Raw genomic sequence first — 24,268 nt, forward strand, 5'->3', positions numbered from 1 at the left:
GACATCCATGTTAAACTTCAAGCTATTCCTAAGTCCTTAACGTCAATGTCCTCAAAGGCCAGTAAATCTAACATTTCTCTTCGTCTAAGGAAACGATAGCAGATACCAGGGTCACTTTGGACTAGTACTGGGTTCTCAACAAGACCCCGGCAGGATTTTGTTGAAAGACAAAACCCGGTGGTTTAGAGAGAGGCAGGGATCAGACCTCGCCCTTCGGCCGCTACCACAAGTTGCTTCACCTTGGCCACTCGGCTTTCCCATCTAGGCAATGAGCACAACAGCCAGGGTTTCCTAGAGTCCAATGAAGCTGGGGTTCGTTTCGGTTTTTTTAGGCCCAAGGAACACAGCCGGACCCAGTCAAGAAATGGAAAATGCAACGGTGGGCTGCGGCCGCTGCCATCAGGGAGGGGGCCCGACGCTGCGTGTCCAGCTCCCAGTTACCTGCCCCGCAGAGCTTTTCCTCCAGGCCGAGACCCGCGGCTAGCGGCGGCTGCCGAGGTCTCCACCGGGGAAAGGCGTCCTAGCCAGGCCGCCCGGGGCCGCAGCCCCTGGAAGCCAACGCCTGCTTAGCTCAAAAGTACAGTTTCTCGGTAGCTCGAGAAGACAGTGACGCTTTTAACACAGAGAACAGTAAAAGTAGCCTTGGTCGGCCCGCCACCTCGGCTGCCCTGAGGAGACACAGGCAGGTCCCGCAGGCCTCGCTCCGCCCTCCCGAAGGCCCGGTCTGTGGAGCCCAGCCCGCGGCCGGAAGGGGCCTGAGGCGTGGAGGGGCGGCAGCCGCGCAAGGGGACGTGGTGCTGTCCAAAGCGTGCCTGACGCCAATGTCAATATGTACCACCTTTTCCTTCACTTCCCATGCCGGAAGTTGTATTCTAGGAGCGTCCAGGATTGAAACTCTTTTGCCCATCACACACCCGCCTCCTTGATGCTCCTCTCGGTAGGTTAAAAATGAAACTCAACAATCAGGCATCGGATAGGCACCAGCGGCGGAAATTAGCCGCTGAGGCGGGGTCCTTCGCTCGCGCCTAAATTCAAAGGAATAAATAGTTCCGGCGCGGCTGCTGCGAGTGGCGCTAGTCCGTAGCCGGTATGGTGGGAAGTGCTTCCTAGTTCCCCTAGCAAGGTACAGTTGGTCCTTTCTTGGCCTTTATGACTGGGAGGAACTCTGGGGACTCCTCAGGCACAGGCAGCCCGAAGCAGCACCATGGCGGCTACACAAGTAGCCAGTTGGGCCTGTCCGGGTATCCTCGCGGGAGATGGGTGACAGGTGGACGGGAGGCTCAGAGGGACCTGGAGGGAAATCTGTAGGAATGTAATAGTCGAAGAAGTGCGGAAAGGAAGGCATCGGGAAACAAGGGAAGAGTTCGGGTAAAGCCAAGAGGCAGGAGCATATGTGATGCATTCTGTGTGGTTAATAAGTATTTGATCATTCTTCCAGCCCTCAGTCAGGCACTGTTCGAAGGGGATCCCAGCCATGGAAGCGAGTAAAGATCTTTCAGGAACTTAACCTTGTGATGAGTTGGACAAATAAGTGTTGTTCAGTGGCAACTTAAGGTTCCTTGAAGAAAGCCGAGATAGAAGATGGGTAGAATTGCTCTTTTACATAAGGAAGTCAGGCAGTACCTTACTAAGGTGACATTTGTGTATAGACAGGAATAAAAGATGCAGTGAATGAACCATGTCAGTATATGATGGCACATTGTGGGCAAAGGGAACGGGATGTAAAGTCAGGAATAGTCTTTGTTAGCTATAGGATGAATGTAGAAAGCAAGCTTGGGAAAGGAGGTATACATAGTGATAGAGTTAAGATTTCCAGATTAGCTTCCAAGTAGTGTCGAAGTTTTGGGTATTTTAAAATAGGTGGAAGATAACTTTAAGGTAATTTAACAATTGGCTGCTTAATTTCTATTGTTGAAGTTCCTGTTACAGTGCCTCATGATTACTCTGATTTCAGACTGACATTTCACCCACAGATCTGGCTTGTGATTTTCTCCATACCTAGCAGAGGTCTACTGATCCAAGACAGTATCCAAAATGCATATTAAGTCAATAGTTCTTGAGGGTTTCAAGTCTTATGCTCAGAGAACTGAAGTCAATGGTTTTGACCCTCTCTTCAATGCTATTACTGGTTTGAATGGTAGTGGGAAATCCAACATTTTGGACTCCATCTGTTTTTTGCTAGGCATCTCCAACCTGACTCAGGTAAGGTATAAACATTCTGATTTCTGTGACTTGAAGCTTAGTGAAGAATTCCTCACTAAGCTATTGCCAATATTTTCTTCATTTTATTTTTCAACTTTGTATCATTTATGGCATACCTCTGTATGATCATTTCAGGAAGTTATTTTTTCTGTTAAATAAGAAAATAGAAACTTAGAAGTGTTGCCTAAGGTTCACCCTGAAAAGTGTTTGGGAATAACACCCACCCTCAAGTATTGTGAGTTTAAGGCAGTTTCCCAGTTTGTACCCTCTCCCTTTTCCATTATATTGTTTAAGACATATTAATGTATTGGATAATAGTGGAACTCATAGGCACTACGATTTCCCTTAAATCTTGCAAATTAGCATTCAATAATTAGGAAACAATCCAGTTGAAGACAAAAGCACTCACTAGAGGTTGATATTATCTGGACAGCACATTCAACCTACATGCCCTTACTGACTTAACAATTGCTATTTGAGTGGGATTTCTAATGGCAAAAAGCCCATTTTAGTGCTACACTGGGCAATATGGGGTTTGTAATTGGTTAATGTTTATTTACTTATTTTTAGGTTCGGGCTTCTAATTTACAAGATTTAGTTTATAAAAATGGGCAGGCTGGAATTACCAAAGCGTCAGTGTCAATCACTTTTGATAATTCAGACAAAAAGCAAAGCCCCTTAGGATTTGAAGCTCATGATGAGATCACAGTAACAAGACAGGTGAGTGTCTATAAGTATTTGGTTGCCCTAAGAATTTTCGTATCTGATTTGTTGTTTGGCAGTATGGCTTTGCAAAAAGTAGGAGGGTCCTTAATGTATCTTTCTTCTACACTCATGCACTGCATAATCATGTTTCAGTCAATACCAAACTGCATGTATTATAGGGCTCACATAAATACTCTGAGGTTGGAATTTTGAGTGATTGATTTTTCAGAACATATACCTTATTGTTAAGTAATGGATGACTATTAAAAATTTTGACCATACAGTTGATATTTTAAACTAAGAGGATTGGAATAGATATGGAAAGTCACCTATCTAGTATAAGCACTTGACTCTTAAACCATACTTGAGAATGTTCCTTGACTGTGTTAAATGCTTCCAGTAATGTTGTCCTTGCTGTCTTCTGAGATAGCCTATTCTCCTTGGGGGCAGATCTTATTAAAAAGGTTCTCTTAAGAGATTCATCCTAAATCTACTGTCTTAAAGTTTTGTACATTAATTCTGATTCTTTTGAAAATACCAGGACCAAATCTCACCGTATTTGTTTCTAATTCCTTCACTTGCCTGACACACCAAGTATCTGTTAGTCTCCCCTCCTCCCTTCTGTTTGTGCATGGCACCTCAAATTAAGCATTCTAGAATTGGTCTAAAAATAAAACTAAGCAATTTTAATACCTCTTTCATTTTGGATACTAACATTTTTCCCAGTTCAGCATTCATAATATATGGTAGATTTATCAACAGATTTACTTGAAACCATTTTAAATTTTATGTATATTAGCCATATTACTGACATTTCTGTATCTATGCAGTTTTTTTTAAACCAATAAGGCCTTTGGTTGTCTTTAAACTTTTTCTAATATTTAGATTACATTTTTCAGCTTGTAAACGTTCTATTTAATCCCATTCTCTATCTTAGTATTATGTCACTTACACATAATTGTCTCATAAAAGTTTCTGATAAAAATAATGTTGCGTAGAACAGGACAGAGGCCTATTCTCTTATTGGCACCCATCAAATACTCACCCTTTAAAATGGTTCATGAGTCTCTTTCTGATCTACCAATTTAGTTCAAGACTACTTTTACTAATATATTTTTCAATCTTTCTGAAATTACTTATGCTCATATTAGAGTTGTTGTTGAAGTATGGATAAGAGTCCTAACCATTCAATAATTTATATGCTGCAATAAAACCTGAACAAGTCAGAATATGGCATGTCTTGTTCTTAATAAACCCGTGCTGAAGTTCCTTTGCTCTTTTAAGTGGTCAGAAGTCATATCCATTCCTTTTTTACCTTTGAGTGGAAAAATTGCAGATGAGGAAAGGCAAAGGCATGTTATCCATACTTGGAAACATAGAGCTAGAATCAATCTGAGACCTAATCCAATGCAGGGAAGATTAGGAGGCTTATATGTGATTGTATAACACATTAGCAAAATTACTTGAGTTGTCTCAAATGGAATTAGTATTCTCTTTGACCGTTCTACCATGGTTGACTCAGAATTGGTTTTGTTTACTGTTAATTGGAAAGAACAAATAAATACAGATAATAGACTTTTATTTATAATTTTAACATCAGATGTGCATGCAAATTTATATTTTTTTAATACTTCCTTTTTAGGTGGTTATTGGTGGGAGAAATAAATATTTAATCAATGGAGTAAATGCAAACAACACTAGAGTACAGGATCTGTTCTGTTCTGTTGGCCTGAATGTTAACAATCCTCACTTTCTCATCATGCAGGTATTTTGTTTAGGTCTTTCTATGTCTTCATAATAGTACTGGGGCTTTATCCTTACGCTCTTGCATGGCTTTTTTATTGAGGCTGATATTCCTTCAGTGGAGCTATGCTTCCAGTTCTTGCCTTTTTCTGATTAATTGAAGGTAAGCTTCTCAACCTTTTCTACTGAGGCTGGCTTTGAACGGAGATCCTCAGATGTCAGCCTCCTGAGTAGATAGAGCTATAGTTGTGAATCCAGTACTCCACAAATTTTTAACGTCATTTTTCAAGTTATTACAATAGAAATACCTTCTTTTTTGAATTTTTTTAAAATTTATGTTTCCATTTTCTGAATTTATTTTCTGTTATGCTTAGTTCATGTACCTTTTAAGAAATATGATTAAGTTGTATTAATGTCTGTATCATATGCATTTACATTTTTTAAATAAGTAATTTTCTTTGATTTATTCTATTACTATAAGCATAATGCATACCAAATTTGCAAATATTCTATATATATTAGTCACTTTTTTTGTCACTGTAACAAAATACTTGAAAATAGCAACTTGAAGGAGGAAAGATTTATTTTGACTCTTTCAAAAGTTTCAGTCTGTGATTGTCTGGCTCTGTTGCTATGTGCTGGAAGCCAGGCTAAAACATGGTACAACAGTGGAAAGCTGGTCATTTTCATTGAATCTAGGAGGTTGGAAAAGGAAGAGGCAGAGGAGTAGGGGACAAAATAAACCTTTCAAGGATGTATTCTCAGCTATCCACTGCCTCTAGTCAGGCCCTGCCTTTCATAGTAACCACCCTTTCCCCATAGTCATCCTGTTAGGAATCTATCAGTGATTTAATCAGCTGACAGACTAGGTCAGTACTTTCCTTTTCTAGTCACTTCCTAAGACCTTAACCTCTGAATAGTGCTTTAAGAACTAGGCCTTTAAATAAGTAGATTTCATATCCAAGCCATAATATCATTATCTTTTAAATTACTGGACTCTAAAACATTTTAATGTTTCAAGGATAAAAGTATGAATAATTTCCTTTAAAGACATGAAAAAGAAAGGTAAAGGCTGATGTCTTGAATTATTTTATTTGATACCTCCTTCTGTTGGAGAGAGTCGCTGCAAGGTCAAAGGCAGGGTCTGCAAAGGACTCTAGGGAATACCAAATTTATAAGACAAATTTTTTGGTTCTTGAAACTGGTGGTTGGAAAGGCTAAACCAAGACAGAAGAAGCATGCCACAGGCATATAGTGAGAATTATATCATGCTATGACAAAAATGCAAGAGAGCAAGGGGGGCCTGAACTTGCTTTTATAGTAGACCCACTAACGTATAACTGATATAATCCCATTATCATGGATTTCTTCATGAGTAGAGGCATCATGACTTACTCACCTCTTACTAAGGACTACTTTCTGACACTACCTCCTGGCCTTGTGATTAAGTTTCCAACATAAACTTTGAAGAATATATTCAAATTATACTGTGCCAGAATAAATACCTACTTATTATATCCTGTACATATATATGTAAGCATGTATAAAATATATATGAATATTATATGTTAGATATTAAATTTTATTGCTCTCATTAATGTTAAATATGATACATAATATAAAATATATAAATATATATTTCCCTGCTTTAGCTTTACTAGTACATGTTAACGTTGTTTTAGAAAAATAGTCTGATTGTTTCACTTTCTAAATTATCTTGTATTGTTTAATAAATGGCAATATTTGCTATTATTTTATTTTTAGGGTCGAATTACAAAAGTCTTAAATATGAAACCTCCTGAGGTAAGTATATTATTTATGTACAGTAAAAATACTAACATAGATACTGTTTTAAATCTATCATTTTTAAAAAATTGTTTCTTACATTAAAATCCTTAGAAACATTGTTTGACAATAATTAGTAAGAAATTAAAAAAGAAAATAGTTCAATATTTAATATTATGTCCAATACTAAATGAAATTTTTACTGTTTAATTCATCCTTACTCAACAGATGGATCTTGTCAGGAATAATCTGTATAGAAAATCTTTTCCTGGGGCTGGGAAGGTGGCTCAGTGGTAGAGCGCTTGCCTTGCATGCCTGAGGCCCTGGGTTCGATTCCCCAGCACCACATAAGCAAAAAGAAAAAAAGCCAGAAGTGGCGCTGTGGCTCAAGTAGTAGAGTGCTAGCCTTGAGCTGAAGAGCTGAGGGACAGCGCTCAGGCCCAGAGTTCAGGCACCAAGACTGGACCCAAAAAAAAAAAAAAAAGAAAAAGAAAATCTTTTCCTGACAAAAGATTTGTGTTAAAATAGTTCATTTCATAGAATAGGTTACTGGAAGCATTGGGGCTTCATTTTCTTTTGGAACCACATTGATAGTAGTTGGTATGAAGGAATGAATATTTCTTTACATGAATAAAGCCTCTTTAAATGTATCTATGGCAAACTGCTAGTTAGATTGATATTGATACAACTACTCTTTGAATAAGGTCATTTAAACATGCCCATGTTATAAAATTATCATTGATTAATACTTCTTTCTTTTACATCCATTATTTTGCTTATTCTTTAGCAGTGCTATAAGGCATTATCCATACTAAAAACTGAGATACAGAGAAAAGGAAACCTACCTGCCTGCAGTTTTACTGCATGAGCCACAGTTTCTAATGTTATGCCACAGAAAGAATTTTTAAAATTCCAAAAAAAAAGAGCAGAATAGGGCAGCATTTTCTTTGCCATTTTTATACTTGTATTTGAATGGAAATAGGAATCCTTTGCTTCAATTATAGAAGAAAAAAACTTAAGGAACTTACTATTGCAGAAGATCAAGGATGCCAGATACGTGTCTTGAATATAAGGATTGTAGCTAATGTGTGTACATATATCTATTTAACTTTTATGTTCTTTGGGATTATTAGGAAGAAGATCTAAGCAAGGTCAATCTGTCAACTATATCATGTAAATTACTATGAGAAATATTAACTTACATTCTTAATACAATTGTCATTCTAGATTTTATCCATGATAGAAGAAGCTGCTGGAACTAGAATGTACGAATACAAAAAAATAGCAGCCCAGAAAACAATAGAAAAAAAGGAAGCTAAGCTGAAAGAAATAAAATCGGTAATGTAACTTACCTAAAACATAGTTGGTGGGGCTGGGAAGGTGGCTCAGTGGTAGAGCGCTTGCCTTGCATGCCTGAGGCCCTGGGTTCGATTCCTCAGCACCACATAAGCAAAAAGAAAAAAGCCAGAAGTGGCGCTGTGGCTCAAGTGGTAGAGTGCTAGCCTTGAGCTGAAGAGCTGAGGGACAGTGCCCAGGCCCAGAGTTCAGGACTCACGACCGGACCAAAAAAAAATAAAATAAAATAAAAAAATAAATAAATAAAACATAGTTGGTAAAGAAAGTAATTTTTCATTTAGATTAGAGTTTCTATAAACAAGGAAAAATTTCCCTTAGTGCATTTTTCCATAGTTACCCATGTAACTTTTTTTTTTTTTTTAATTGTATTTGATAGACTGCAAATAATAGTTTTCCTTTATTTTTTAGATACTTGAAGAAGAGATTACTCCTACCATTCAGAAATTGAAAGAGGTAGGCATTTGTGACAACAATCAGGATGGCCTTCAAAATTGGTGATACCTCCCAGATCATGCAAATAGAAATAAAGTGTCTACCATTTTCTGGGAATTATACTCTATTATGAACTGAGTTCATTGTGGTACTCCATAATTTGACCTTCTGCTTGTAAAGGATATGTGCTTACTCCTAGTAATTTTGAAGAATAAATTTAGCTGAAGATATTCTACAAAAAAGAAGCAAGTCGAATTTTCCTGGATAGTTAAAAGTGAAACTGATTGGAACAACATATCTTAAAGATTAGAGTGGGTTACTTCTAAGATAATGGAGTTATTTGTCTGACTATCTCTGTTAAGACATTTTATACATGAAAAGTATTGAAATAGGATTGTTTTCTCTATAACATTTACTGTTCCAACAGTAACGAGACTTTGGTAATGTCTCATTGAAAGAATGCATTTGTAAAATATGTTGCCTTAAAAGGAACTCATAAAGGAATTTATTGAATGGCCATTAAATTTAGAATTAAGTGTAAATTTAGAATTAAGTATAAATGATACTGGAGATGCTGAAATATTGATCTTGAAGATACTCCTTTTAAGTGCACGATTACATAGAAAACACTAGATCAGTTCAAATTTAGCTTTCAAACCTGATTTTACTACATTTTTTTCTAAATCTGGAAATGGACTGGTTATCGAAATTTGTTGTTTTATCTGCAAATTAAGGAATTTAGTTGTTACTTTGTCTGCTTTATGTTGGCCTTTATGGATATCAACTTTGATGATATATGAAAAAATATTAGTAGGCATACCTGAAAAAATGTTAAGTAGACATCATGGTAATATTGCTACAGAATGCATTCAGTAGGATATCCCTGACAGTCTAAATTGTCTTCATAGACTCCTTTATTGCCACTTTATAACCAAGATTCCTTATTTAATTCCAACTGCCTGACTTGCCTAAGTCCTCATATTAAAGTTTCCAAAAATTTTAAATTACATAATTATTTAAGATAAAATCTATTATATAAAAAAATTGATACATATTGGAAGTCTGTTTAAAAGTATATATTTTGTGTTATTTATTGTTGTCTTCTATTTCAGGAAAGATCTTCCTATTTGGAGTACCAAAAAGTAATGAGAGAAATAGAACATTTGAGTCGTTTATATATTGCTTATCAGTTTTTACTGGCTGAAGATACCAAAGATCGCTCAGCTGGGGAATTAAAAGAAATGCAGGATAAAGTTATACAGCTTCAAGAAAAATTATCTGAAAATGATAAAAAAATAAAGGCACTTAATCATGAAATAGAAGAGTTGGAGAAAAGTAAAGATAAGGTTAGAATAACTTAGAACTAATAATGTAATTTGAGAAAAATACACAACTTCTTTTAATTCACAGGATATTGCTTCCCATTTGGCTTGTTAATCTAAGGGTGACACAATTAAGCAGATTGTAAAAATAAAATGTATAGAAATAGAAGAAAATTACAACCTGAACATATTTTAATTTATGCGCATTTGGTTATAGGAAATTGGAGGCATACTCCAATCTTTAGAAGATGCTCTTACAGAGGCTCAGCGAGTTAATACTAAATCTCAAAGTGCTTTTGACCTCAAGAAGAAAAATCTAGCAAGTGAAGAAAATAAACGCAAAGAGCTAGAAAAAAATATGATTGAGGTAAGCACATAAGAACCTTAATTTCTGCTCATACATTTATCTATTCTATTGTTACCTAGTAAGTGTGTACTATGGACTAGATACCATTTTGTGGGTGAATAAAATGGTCAAGAGTATGCTTTGAGGGCCCTGTCAAGGAAGTGGGTAGGGGAGTGAAATATGTAACATACAGTAATACCTAATGGAGAAAAAAAATAAAGGAGATTTAGAGGAAGAATAATACTTTTAAGATTTAAAATTGGGTAGCTTTTGATGTATAGAGTTGTATCGGCTAAAGTGGCAAATATGAAGAACCAGTTTGAGTGATGAAAATAAATACAGTATGAATGTAATAGGTTTATGGTGCCTGTTAAACCTCTTGAGTGGTGATCTTGATTACACAGGTACCTAAATGGATATTAAATACAGATTTAAGGTCATGAGTAAGTTCATGAGATATATAAAATTATCAAGGATAGAGTATATAACAGAGGTCTGAAGTTTGAGTCATACCATAATTCATCATCTATTAGGAAGGGGAAATGAGAATGAGCAAGGATACTGAGGATATGAAGAAAATCATACCAGTAATTATAGAGGCTAAGGGAACATATTTTAAGGAGAAGTAGCATTAAAAAAGAGTGTTTTATACTCATGATATTAAAAATATGATTGAATATAATTTCTCAAGTTTTCTGAAAGGGATAAAGAAAAACAATATTGAAAAGTATTTTCATTTGCCTTTACTTGGAATAAATAACATAAAAACACAATAGAAATAATATTTGTGATTCAAATGACACATGGGAGAATTGCTATAACAGAGGCCCTCAGAAGATATGCAGGATAGGAACAAAGGTACAGTTAGAGGAGGTAGCCTTTGCAAGGGGTGGTAGCAACAGGTAATTGATAGTAACAGGAGTCCAGTATATAATCCAATGTCCAATGCAAGTAGATGAATGGGTTGGTATGTGATAGAGCCTTCAAGGATTTTTTTTTTTTGAGGAAGAATCTTCTGTGTAAATGAAATAAGTATTTGCCTTAAAAAAAATTACTAACTTCATAAAACTAAAGTATCTCTCCATACTATCCTATGAGACATTTTTTCAAGAAATAAAATTGACTTAAACATTGTAGTGAACATTTAAACAAAACATTAAAGCATGAATATGACATGCATGACAGTTTCTGCTATGGCACACAGCAGATGAAATCAGTTTGTCATTTTTTTTATAGTCTGGTTAATAAAATTATGTGTTGCTTCTTTGGTTTTTGGCTTACTTTATCCCTCCTTTTTCTTGGCAAGCCCTCAGAGTTACTGATTGTCTTTTTTTGTTTCCTTTCCTGCATCCTTTAACATTTGATGTTTTAGTGTTATCATATCCAAGCTAGCACACAGACATATTGTATTTATATTACTTTTTAGATTCTCACATAAACCTAATACTTTCTGAATTTTCACACTTTCAAAATCAATGAGGCTTAACTCTTTCTTTGAAATATATGAATCAGTTTCACTGTGTGCTGGTTATTTGACTGAGTCCAGTAAAAAAAGACATACTCTTGAACAAAGTATTACGTAACATAGATTTACATAGTTAGTTAACAAAATGTAGACTGTTGTGAGCTAGTAGTTACCAGTGTCTCAGGAAAGCTTCCCAAAACAGATGGAAGTTCATAGTTAAGGGACCTCAGAAAGCAAACAGCCCTGAATTTTATACACTAGGATGATATGAGATATTGGCCTAAATAATTGTCAGGGTAGAGGAAGACTAGAACAAAGCCCTGACTGTTCCAGGGAGTTCTAACTCATTGGCAGTTTTTTGCAGGGAGGAGGGTGTATACTAGGGCTTGAACTCAGTGCCTGGGCACTAACACTGAGATATTTTTGCTCAACACTAGCCCGCACCTCCTTTTCTAGTTTTCTGGGTTAATTGGAGATAAGAGTCTCACGGGCTTTTCTGCCTGGGCTGGCTTTGGATTGATTCTCATATCTCAGCCTTCTGAGTAGCTGGGATTACAGGTGTGAGTCACCAGTGCCCAGCTCCCTTATTCTTTTTGTTTTGTTTTGTCTTTTATTGTAAAAATAATATACAGAGGGGTTACAGTTACATGAGTAAGGTAATGAGTACATTTCCTATTGAGTATGGTTACCTCCTCCTTTGTTTTTCCCCCACTACCCCTTCCTTCCCTACCTCCTCACCTCCCCACCCAAGTTGTAAAGCTCATTTTCATCATAGTGTCTTGTACATCTCATTGTTACAATGGGTCAACGTGTATCCTTGTTTCAGCATTTTGTTATTTCCCTTCCCCTCCTCAAATTAGAAAAATGTATGTTTTGTTTTTTTGGTTGATAATGGGGTTCAAACTCTGGGCCTGGATGCTGTCCCTTAGCTCTTCAGCTCAAGGCTAGCGCTCTACCTCCTTAGCTCTACAGCTCCACTTCCGGTTTTCAGGTGGTTAATTGGAGATAAGAATCTGATTGACTTTCCTGCCAAGGCTGACTTTGAACCGTGATCCTCAGACCTCAGCCTCCTGAGTAGCTAGGATTACAGGCATGAGCCATCAATGCCTGGCCCTTATTCTTAACAATAGTAATTCCCAGCACTTTTCCTTTACTTCACTGTATTTATTTATTTTCCATGTCTTCCACCTTAGAATATAAGCCCCTTGAGATCTCTGTCTTTTGTCTGTGTCTTCAGTGTCTTGGAAACATCACCCAGTATAGAACAAGCATCTAATACCCAATGTTTGATGAATCACAAGTTAAGTAAGTGATTCAGAATTTCTGGTCACTTTGATACAAGTGACATAGTTGAATTTTTATTTAGTGCTAATGTCATATACTAGTATGTCAGATATATTACTACTGCTTTTTCTTTTTTTGTCTATTATGGGGCTTGAACTCAGGTGGCCCTGAGCTTTTTGCTCATAGCTAGCACACTACCTCCTTGAACCACAACTCCACTTATGGTTTTTAGTTGGTTAATTGGAGATAAGACTCTCATGGCCTTTCCAACCTGGGTTAGCTTTGAACCATGATCCTCAGATCTCAGCCTCCTGAGCAGCAAGGACTACAGATGTGAGCGGCTAGCATCTGACTGGTTAACACTACCTTAAAAATGTAAAGTATTAGTAACACATTTTCCAAAGTTACCTGTTGCTTACATACTATGCCCCAATTCTTTATTTTATCTTTTTGTCCATTGTGAGGCTTGAACTCAGGTCGTACATGCTGTTCCTGAGCTTCTTTGTGCTCTACCATTTGAGCCACAGCACCACTTCTAGCTTTTTCTGTTTATGTGATTCTGAGGAATCGAACCTAGGGCTTCATGCATGCTGGACAAGCACTCTACCACTGAGCCACATTCCCAGCCCCTAATTCTTTTAAAATAGTTTAATATGTATACTCCTAATTTTAAACCATTTGCTTTTAATCATAGTGTATGATGTCTTATTTCAGGTTTGTAGATTTAGGGACTTTTTCAAGTGATTTATTTACATATACCATGATTTATTTGACTAGACTTTGCTCTGATATATGGGATGAAAATATTTGAGGCATAGTATTTGAGTCATATTCCCCAAATGGTGAATTTCAGAATGAGGTGGTTATTTTATTTTCCTTATTATGCCTGCTTCAAATTGCTTTGAAATTTAATGCCATAAGGGTATGTGTATGCAAGAAAATACAGTAGATGGTTTTCCTTAAATATAACATTTTTCAACTTGGTATTTCTTTCTCCAGGACTCTAAAACTTTAGCAACAAAGGAGAAGGAAATGAAAAAGATAACAGATGGACTGCATAGCCTTCAAGAAGCAAGTAATAAAGATGCTGAAGCTTTGGCTGCTGCTCAACAGCATTTCAATGCTGTTTCTGCAGGCTTGTCCAGTAATGAAGATGGAGCAGAAGCAACTCTTGCTGGTCAAATGATAGCCTGTAAAAATGATATGAGTAAAGCTCAGACAGAGGCCAAACAGGTAAAGACAGACATTAAACATTCTGTGATTATCTTGTTTTTGGTTTTTTTAAGCTGTCTTTCACCTACTTTGGAATTGTTATAAAGTTTAGAATATTGTCAACAAAGTAGCTTATTCTATTCTGTAGTACCTAATACAGAAAAATTCAAAAACGTTGATTCTTAAACTTTGATGATAGATTGTTGAAGAATGCTGTAAAATTGAAATCTTTCAGATTGCTGCTTTGTCTTGACATAAATAGCAGAAAAACAAAACTCATTCCAACTGTTTAGCCTGCCATTTCTAGTTCTTAAACCTTTATTTCTGTACTTTATAATATCTTCATCAGCATCTCTACCACATGTTCATGCATATTCCAATATTTGGTCATATTACTTTGATTTTGTCATCTGAAATGACTGTCACTTTGTTAATAGTTCTCAAATTTGCTAGGTACTAGTGTAGGTTAAATTTAACTTTCTTTTTCTATATTCTTCCTCATCACTTAATGGAGCTTCTTTACTGTTACTACCCAGTTCTGACAAACATACACAAATACATATATGAGCACGTAAATGGAAAAGAACTAGAGTTGTGATTTGTAGCATTTTGTTGTATTTTAAATTAAACCAGCTACTAATCATTGGACAGAAATTTTCAACTTTGTTATATTTCTTACATGTTTATGTTATATTTTATGAATAGTTAAAAACACATATTTTAGCTTTTTAATAATTTATATTAGTTGTATGTTCATGTATAATATGAGTAGTTTTTTTGAGGAAAAAATGAGTAATCTTTGGTAAATGAGTCATCTTTGGAATATTAATCTAAAGAGACCAGTTACATTTTCAAGGCTAAAATATCCTAAGCCAATCTGAATCTGTGGCCATTTAATTACTAGCACACTGCTTCATGTAGTCAGTTACATTTTTCTATCACAGGCTCAAATGAAGTTGAAACATGCCCAGCAGGAATTGAAGAGTAAACAAGCAGAAGTGAAGAAGATGGATAGCGGCTACAGGAAGGACCAAGAAGCTTTAGAAGTTGTAAAAAAACTCAAAGAAAAACTTGAAACTGAAATGAAGAAATTAAATTATGAAGGTTTGACTTTAAAGACATGATAATTTAATCATTAGGACATAGTTAATAGAAACTAAAAGGCAATAAATAAGTAGGAAATACTTGTTTCTAAATGCCATAAAAGTATAAGTACATAACATCCCTTTGATGTTTGAGAACACATTATTGAGAATTTCAGTTACTTGGAACTCAGGAAATGTTTTTTGTACATTTCGTACATTAGAAGACATTCAATTCATGTGTGGTTTCTTGGAATAAATATTGTACTATTTGATGTTGTATGTCTGCTTGACAATTGAGTAGATGCTTGAATGGTAAGCATACCTCTTTTTATTTAATACTTACCAGAAATTTATATTTGTTTCTAGGAATTCTTCTGAAGAAGGTTTTCCTTATATTTTTATTAACATGGTAGAATTTTTAAACTCAGTTTCAATTTACTTAACACTTTCATCCTCAGAAAATAAGGAGGAAAACCTTTTGGAAAAGCGTAGGCAGCTGTCTCGTGATATCAACAGATTGAAAGAAAAATATGAAGCTCTTTTGGCCAGATTTCCTAATCTTGGATTTGCATACAAGTAAGAGACTTAAACTTAAACATTGTATTTTACTGTAGTAATAACTAAAATATATTTTTGGTTATGCTGGGAGGCAATCTGACAATTCTGTTGACATCAAGATTTTTGTATGAAAAAATTTTAAATTCCTTTCCTTTAATTGCTATTTTTCCCCCCTTAAACATTTATTGGAACATTTCAAAAGTCAGTAGGGAGAATTCTTGTCAAATAACTTAATTTTCTTCTACTTTGCTATTTTAGGGATCCAGAGAAGAACTGGAATAGAAACTGTGTAAAAGGACTTGTAGCTTCTCTTATTAATGTGAAAGACACTTCTGCTACCACAGCTTTAGAATTAGTGGCTGGGGAACGACTGTACAATGTTGTAGTAGACACAGAGGTAAGCTGATTCTATTTAAAGTTAAAATTAGTGTTCCACTTGGAAACAGGATGCTGCTAGAAGAATTGGGTACTTTATGTTTTAGGGCCTCCTAGGTCAATTATTTTTACAATATCCAACTATTCAGTTACTGATTTTTTTTTAAAATAACTTTATTCTAGAGATTTACTTTCATGCTATGTAAGTTAATATTTACTTAAATGGTAAATGATCTGGAAGTAAATAACCTGTTTTGGTGTCTTAATCTTTTTAATGCATTGAAAGGATACACTACTATATAGTAAAATGGCTATTATAGCTGAATTTAGTAACATATCCTCATATTGTATATGATGATTTTATACCCTCTTTGGTCAGAATAGCACCCAAAATCTATACCTCTCATGGCAAATTTTCAGAATACAATACAGTATTAACTATAGTTCTCATGCTATGACTTGTATTTCTAGACTTATTTTTCCTGCCTAACTAAAAATGAAGCTAAATACCATTGTGTCTTCTTTTATTTTTTTTCTTCTCTTTGTCCCAAGTAACCCTTTCTTCTGTGTGTGTGTCTGTGTGTGTGTTGTTTATGCCAGCCCTAGCAGTCCTAGTGCTAGTGGTTGAGGTTTTTTTTTCTTTTTGCTCAAGTAGTACTCTACCACTTGAGCTTCACAGACTTTCCTGTACAAGTTGGCTTCATAGCATTATCTTCAGATCTTAGCTTCCTGAGAAGCTAGGATTACAGATTAAGCCACCATAACCAGATTATTTTGTTTAACTTTGTTGTTCTTTCTTCCTTTCTTTTTTTTTTTGGTTAAGAGTCTTCATATACCTGAGATCATGTAGTATTTTTCTTTCTGAGTCTGTCTTATGTGACCACATAAATATTTTTCAGATTCATTCATGTTAGTGTAATTGTCAGCAGCTTTTTTAAGGCTGACTAATAATCCATTGTGTGTTTTCATAAACTTGAGTTGTTGGGACTAAGATACAATAAACATTTGTTTGATGATGGATTCCTAAACTTTCACACTTGTCTTGTTTAATATTTTCTATCATCATTAATAATTTTTTCAATTTCAAATGAATGTTTTAGGTTACTGGTAAAAAGTTGCTAGAGAAAGGGGAATTGAAGCGTCGTTACACTATAATTCCTCTCAATAAAATTTCAGCCAGATGTATTGCTCCAGAAACTCTGAAGATTGCTCAAAACCTTGTAAGTTTTCTTATCTTAATTGTACTTTAAACTGTACCATTATTTTTAATGTTAGAAAACACTAACTTTAGGGGACAAAAAAGGAGGACCACAAAAGTTCTAATTTGGTTAAAAAAAAATTAGAGGGGCTGCAGGTTTAGCCCAGCGGAAGGGCACCCGCCCGGCGTGCACAAGGTCCTGGGTTCGGTCCTCAGCCCTGGAAAAAAAAAATAGATGGAAAAATACTAGGGTTGCCTCTTTTCTGCAATTAGATGGCAAGAGAATAAAAGTATTAGATTAGAACTCCCTTTAATAATTCAAAAATTAATGCTAGAATGACTTTAGTCTTAGAATGACATTAACTTTAGATATTCACATGACTCTTGAGTAGTAGTGAAAATTAAACTTCAGATTTCTGAAGTTCGAATGGAAATTTACAGATTAATATTTGAAATACTGCACTCTTTTACCTTTAATGTCAGGCATGCTTAAATTGCTTACAATGACAACTATAGAAAACTATCCATAATTATTGCAGAGATACTTATTAAAGTTCAGGTTTTGCTATCTAGCCCATAAACAGTCAACTATTTTTGCAGTGGACAAATGGTGATATGACCACTAGTAAGAAAATTGATGTGTACAAGGAAATATATTTTAAAAGTTGTCATGGATCTGTAATACGTGGTAAAATAAAAAAAAAAACTGACGCTAGCTGATAAATATATAACTTAGTAACAAAACTAGTTTGTTATTGAATAGGCATTCTAAATATGTGAGTTGAAAAGACAATTCTATGAATCCTAGAAATAGCATTTGTATTTGGGACATTGAATAGACACCCATTTTCCTTGCTGAAATTGAGATGCTTTCAATGAAAATCATTTTGAAGTACTGTTGTATTGGCATGTGTGGATAAGTGCCTAATAACTGAATGGTAGTGTTTTTTGGTTGGTATTTCTTTCACTTAGAAAATCATCTTTTTAGGTCAGAAAGGCTCTTGAAGTTAATTTAGCTGTAAGGGTCAAGTCCCAGTAGATGTTAATTTGATTTCCAGTGACAGCAAAAATACTTGCTCTCAGATCTGTTGCCTAGACCAGTTTTAACAGTAGCTACTATCTCAAAGAACAAAACAACATAGTGTTACATCAAACTTGGTTGTTTTTTTCTTTGACCTATGCTAAGTTCTATAGATATACTTCATTTTTCTAAAAAGATAATCTGTAAATGTTATAAACAGAAGTTGTAAAGAGGCAGTTGGTTCAAAATAAAAGACTTAGTGCTTTTTCACTTATTCTAATTCCATTATTGTATTTTCATTGGTGTAATTGTCAGGCGGCTGCTATAGTTTATAGTTTTTTAATTTGACTAAAAAACCTTCACTTTGGAACAACCAAATTATTAGTAGTTTAAACAAGTGGTATAATTACGTTGATCTGAGAGTTATTGTACTTGTAAGAAAGTTCTGCTTGTATAGTGCATTTTAGATTGACCGATTTGGCATTGGCTACTTCTTGACAAATTCTCATGCTGCCTGGTAATTTAGCTAAATATTTTACTTAGTAATAGATTTTTCAGTGTTTAAATCTATATTTTTTTACTTTAAATTTTACATAGCTTTTAGTAAATTATTCATAAGAATTTGAGTACAAAGTAAATATTGCCTAAATAGCTTTTCTCATTGGTTTATAAGTAATATATCAAAAGAAAGGAAATAATATGCACTGTGGCTCATTTGTTTCCATACAGGTTGGTCCTAACAATGTTCACGTAGCCCTTTCCCTGGTTGAATACAAACCAGAACTTGAGAAAGCTATGCAGTTTGTCTTTGGAACAACATTTGTTTGTGACAATATGGATAATGCCAAGAAAGTGGCCTTTGATAAAAGAATAATGACTAGAACTGTAACTCTGGGAGGAGATGTGTTTGATCCTCATGGGACATTGAGTGGAGGTCAGTTTCTTTTCTTGTCCTTATAATCCTGTGTTGCAAATAAAACAAGTCTCTATTTCTTGGTTGGGATGACTTATCTTAGAGCTTTATTCTTAGTCTTTAATTAGAACCAAGATTAGAATCCAGGTCTTACACTTAAGCTTAAATATGCAGCAAGTTGAAATTTAGAGAACTATGGTTCAAAGCATCATGGGTAGATAAGTAGAAAGCATATGAAAAATAACTACCTAAAACTAGAGATGGTGTGGCCTAGCATAGGCTCTGAGTTCAAACCCCAAGACCACCCAAAAACAAAATAATATCTTCATAGCCTTATAAACATAAAGACTGTGTCTAATATTTAGGTTGTAAGTAAAATGAGCTACCAGTATGTTAGTCAATCCTATGGCTTCTTTTAATCATCACAAATCCATTCCTATTTATTTTTCCTGTCCTGTCCGGAAATGCCAGTCAGTGGGATATTCATAGTTGAAGTTGCATATAAATTCTAATCTTGTTTAGTTACAGTCACAGGAAATAAAGTCTTTATAATAATTACACTTTTAGCCTAACTACCCGCTAACTACCTATCATATCAGTGCTGCCACTGCACCTGTCTAAAGTGAAAACTCTTTATGAGGTGCCTTATAAGTGCCTTAGAAAATCTGTAGGCAAGGGCTAAAAAGGTGGCTCAGTGGTAGAGTGCTTGCCTTGCATACATGAGGCCCTGGGTTCGATTCCTCAGCACCACATAAGCAGGGAAAAAAAAGCCGGAAGTGGCGCTGTGGCTCAAGTGGTAGAGTGCTAGCCTTGAGCTGAAGAACTGAGGGACAGCGCCCAGGCCCAGAGTTCAGGCCCCACGACCGGAACTGAAAAAACGAAAATCTGTAGGCAGTGATCATGTTCTCACCCCTTCCCCACCCCCCCATGATACTGGACATTCAAGTCCTTGTTCCCAACACAGGCCATGTACCTAGTCCTTTCACTTTTAGTTTGTCTTTCAAATAGGGTTTCTTACCTGGCCTCAAACTACAGTCCTCCTAACTCCCTCTCCCAAATAGTTGAATTACATGTATCACTGTTTTGAATCATATTCTTCATGTTTTAATATTTGTCACATTGACATTCCAGATCTCTGTTCATTACATTGGCCACTACCACATGTGGCTCCTTACATTTGATAATTAAAATTATTTTCTCAGTTGCACTTGTGTTTTCAATGTTTATTGATCACAAAAGGTTAATTAATAATTGGACAATGCAGATATATAGTATATTTTTTTATCATTTTATAATGTCTTACACCACAAACAGTTGCCCAAATTAAAAACAGGATGCTTAAGTAACTTGGAATCCAGTTTGCTTTTAACCTAGAAAGCTGACTGTATATTGGGGACCAGAGTGACTTAATGTTTCATTAGCCAATTAATGAATTCTGTGTTCAAGTATCAGATTCCCCAATAAACTTGACTAGTATCTGCAAGTGGAAGATAAATAATATTATATAATCTAAATCAGAAGAAACTTTTTAGACTTTTATTGATGCAAGTGCTCTTAAATTTCACTTAAGAAATTTCTAAATCTATCCTATTAATAAAGAACTTTTAATAGCATTGCTAATTGACTTTGGCCTCCTTCCATCAAACCTACAGTTTTCTATCAGTGTAATACTTGAAGCTGTCATTGACAGATGATATGGTTCCTGGTTCAATAATGGGAAGTCAGCTTATTCTGCTTGCTCTGCTGTATCAAAAATTAAGCCAGGTTATGATTTGGCAACTTTAAATCCTCATAACTTACAAATTTATTCCATAATTATACTACATTTATTGCAAGTTAGTTTCCTCTGTTGTTATGTTTTTCTTTCTGTAACTCAGTCTGAAAGATTAATTCCTGTCTTCCACATGATTTTCTCATGGCAAAGGGAAAGTAAATGGTGACTTGCATGCTGCTTCCCAAAGCTTGCTTTGAGAAAAAGAATACTTATTTCCCATTTAAATGACAAGACCAAATTACATAATGAAGCATCAGTTGAAATGGACTATTGAAGGATGCTTCCAATAGATAGGATAGTGGTTATTCTGAATAAACAAAACTACATCTACTTATGACTGGTTCTCATCAGGTATTATTTTAAGATTCAAGTGATGAGTGATTTCTTTAGCATCATGAGTTCTAAAGGATTTGCCATTGAAATATTTCTTATATAGTTCTCTTAGAAAAAATTGTTTACTTATTAATATTCTTTATTAAGCATGTAGTAATATAACGTGCAAGGACTGTTTCAATTTGCCCTATTAGGTGCTCGATCCCAGGCAGCTTCTATTTTAACTAAGTTTCAAGAACTCAAAGTTGTTCAAGATGAAATGAGAATCAAGGAGAGTGAGCTGCGTGCTTTAGAGGAAGAACTAGCTGGTCTTAAAAACACTGCTGAAAAGTAAGATTTTTGTTTAATTAAGATTTCCCAAATCTTTTGCTTTTATTTAAAGAAATAGAATTTTTTTGTATTTAAATACTAAGTTTTTCATAGTACCCTTTTGGTTTTATTTGAAAAGGTAAAATTGTAAAAAGTCTTAAATGTTGCCAGGAAGGGGAATTAAGTTTTAGAGATTTCCATGTAGTCAAGGTATTAATCATATCAAAATGCCTACTTTTAAACATCACATATATGTAAATTCATTTTTACTTTCATTAACATAAATTAACCAGAATAAATGAACTTTTTCTGTGAGGAAGTTGGAACAAGTTTATCCTTGCTACATGGAAGCTCTAGCTTGCTTCCTTACAAATTATATAGATATATACTTATGTATTCCTTAGAACTATTAATATGTTCAGTGCTATTGGGTCATTCATTCTCCTTGTGACACTGAGGCAAAAGAAAGGCATTGATTTTGAAAAAGTTACTTTCACTATATTTGATGTCAGTATAACTTGTAGAGGAGATGGGGAAAAACAAGTCGTTTAAGGATACAGGTGGACCTGTTGCAACAATGAGAAGTACAAGTTGTCATGTCAAAAACGAGCTTTACAACTTTGGTGGGAGGGGGGGGTGGGAGGTGAGGAGGATGGGGGGGAGAGGCTGGGAAGGGATGTGAAGGGTAAACAAAGGAGGAGGTTGCAATGCTTGATAAGAAATGTACGCATTATCCTGCCCATGTAATTGTAACCCCTCTGTACAGTGTGTTCACAAAAAAAAAAATGTAAAGATCAGCAATAACCAGTTTTCTCCATCATATGGGAAGTAGTATATTTTTCTCAAACATCTCTACAATCTACATTTTAAAAAATGTCTTGAAGTTTGTATTACAGTATTATTTGTTGTCAAGCACAGTTTGAGGCAATGATACTTGAGTGCTTATATTTTATGAATTACATCCTTTTGCTTCGAAGCCATCTGAATTTCTAGTGAGGAAGGTATTTTGTCAGTTCACATTAACTTGAAATTCTACTGTGACTGAATTAGCTAAAAACTTTCCAAAGAAACACTAAGAAAGAATAAGATGGATTTATGGTAAAATTACAAGGGTTGTAAGACAGTATATTACAAATGATTAAGGTCAAAACTGTATCCTCTTGAATGGACTTTCACTATCAAAAGTAGAGGACATTAGTACTAACATTTACAAAAGAAGATTAATAATTTGATAATATGGTTTTGGTATTTAATGCAATTGGAATAATGGGTTTTTATGATGAGTAATATTGAATTTTAGATACAAACCAACAGGAAGCATTTAGAAAACTTGTTTACTCAAAGGTAGTTTTTAATGTTTCATACTATTTTGTAAATAGTTACTATGGATCTTGGTTACTTAAGAGTTTACTTTTCAGCCAGGTGCCAGTGGCTCACACCTGTAATCCAGCTACTCAGGAGGCTGAGATTCAAACCCAACCCTGGCAGGAAAGTCCATGAGACTCTTGCCTCCAATTGACCACCAGAAAACAGGAAGTGGCACTGTGACTCAAGTGGTAGAGCATTCCATTGAGCTGCAGAGCTCAGGGATAGACCTTAGACCCAGAGTTCAAGCCCCACAATAACCAAAAAATAATAATAATAACAATACAAGTTTACTTTTCATCATCAAATCAGATTTCAACGTGGTTGTGGCTTTCAAAACATCAGATATAATATTTTTTCTTTTGATTTTTTTCATGTTTTTTATAAGTGATTTTTAAAAGTGGCTACAAAGCTTATAGACTTTGCTTTTTTAAATTATATTTTTATTATCTAAGTATTTGTGCAAAGGAATTTTCAACAAATCAGTTTATAAGTACAATCCCAACAAATCAGTTTATAAGTACAATCCATCTTGATGTCTTCATTCTCTTCCATCCTTTACCACACTGCCATCAGTTTTCTTAATATAATAGGATATGCATTGAATATTATGACTACATTCTTTTCCCTTTGTCTCTTCATTCACTTGCCTCCATCCCCCACACACCTTTCAAGTGCTAGTTTCCTGGTATTATTGTGTGGCCTGTGAGTTTTTCTAAGGAATTAGAACATTTCAATTCTCTCCTGTAAGTACCATACAAGTTAATACATGTGTGTACACTTACCTGTAACGCTGTATATGTGTTTCATTGTATATTTATAAATTCTAACTTCCACGTGTGAGAGAAAACATGACATCCTTTATCTCTGAGCCTCAGTTACTTCACTTAACAGGATTTTCCTAGGTCCTTCCATTTTTTTGCAAATGATGCAGTATTGCTCTTTTTAAGATTAAAATCTTAATTCCACATTTTCCTGATCCATTCATACATTGAGGGACATCCAGGCTGTTTATATACCTTAGCTATGATGAATAGTGCAGTAGTGAATATGGTTGTACAACTGGCTTTACTGTTTCCTGATTTGTATTCTTTTGGATAAATGCCCAAGAGTTGTATTGCTGAATCACAAGATAGTTTCCATGTTTAGTTTTTTTGAGGAATCTCCAGACTGCTTTTCAGAGTAGTTGAACAAGCGTACATTCCCACCATTGGTGTATTGGTGTTGAACAAATTTACATTCCTGCCAGCATCTGTTGTTCATATTCTTCATGATGGCCATTCTATCTGGGGGTGAATGAAATTTCAGTGTTCGAATCATTTCACTTATGACCAGAGATGTTGAGCATTTCTTCATGTGTCTATTGACCATTGTTACTTCTCTGAGAAGTCTTTATGTAGCTTGTTTACCCATTTATTAATTGGGCTGTTGATTCTCTGAAGGTTTAGTTTCTTGAATATTATGCCATTGTCTGACACATAGCTA

General features: G+C 35.1%; 1 protein-coding gene across 2 annotated transcripts in view; it reads left to right on the top strand.

Annotated features, from left to right (window-relative positions):
* The first annotated feature begins 1,041 nt into the window (after positions 1-1,041).
* Positions 1,042-24,268, top strand: part of Smc2 (structural maintenance of chromosomes 2) — a 41,615-nt gene continuing 18,388 nt past the window's right edge. The window contains exons 1-16 of one of the 2 annotated variants that reach the window (XM_042695548.1): positions 1,042-1,123; positions 1,974-2,202; positions 2,773-2,922; positions 4,550-4,672; positions 6,415-6,453; positions 7,663-7,773; positions 8,200-8,244; positions 9,336-9,569; positions 9,763-9,912; positions 13,640-13,873; positions 14,797-14,956; positions 15,396-15,513; positions 15,754-15,892; positions 16,971-17,090; positions 18,819-19,023; positions 21,304-21,439. In XM_042695548.1, coding sequence (XP_042551482.1) covers positions 2,035-2,202; positions 2,773-2,922; positions 4,550-4,672; positions 6,415-6,453; positions 7,663-7,773; positions 8,200-8,244; positions 9,336-9,569; positions 9,763-9,912; positions 13,640-13,873; positions 14,797-14,956; positions 15,396-15,513; positions 15,754-15,892; positions 16,971-17,090; positions 18,819-19,023; positions 21,304-21,439 — 2,132 coding nt within the window. In that variant the 5' untranslated portion in view covers positions 1,042-1,123; positions 1,974-2,034. Of the gene's footprint in view, positions 1,124-1,955; positions 2,203-2,772; positions 2,923-4,549; positions 4,673-6,414; positions 6,454-7,662; positions 7,774-8,199; positions 8,245-9,335; positions 9,570-9,762; positions 9,913-13,639; positions 13,874-14,796; positions 14,957-15,395; positions 15,514-15,753; positions 15,893-16,970; positions 17,091-18,818; positions 19,024-21,303; positions 21,440-24,268 lie in introns of those variants that run through there. The other variant, XM_042695556.1, reaches the window with a different exon arrangement.

This window comes from Dipodomys spectabilis, unplaced genomic scaffold (assembly GCF_019054845.1).
Source record: "Dipodomys spectabilis isolate Male_0828 unplaced genomic scaffold, ASM1905484v1 ptg000006l, whole genome shotgun sequence".
Lineage (NCBI taxonomy): Eukaryota > Metazoa > Chordata > Mammalia > Rodentia > Heteromyidae > Dipodomys > Dipodomys spectabilis.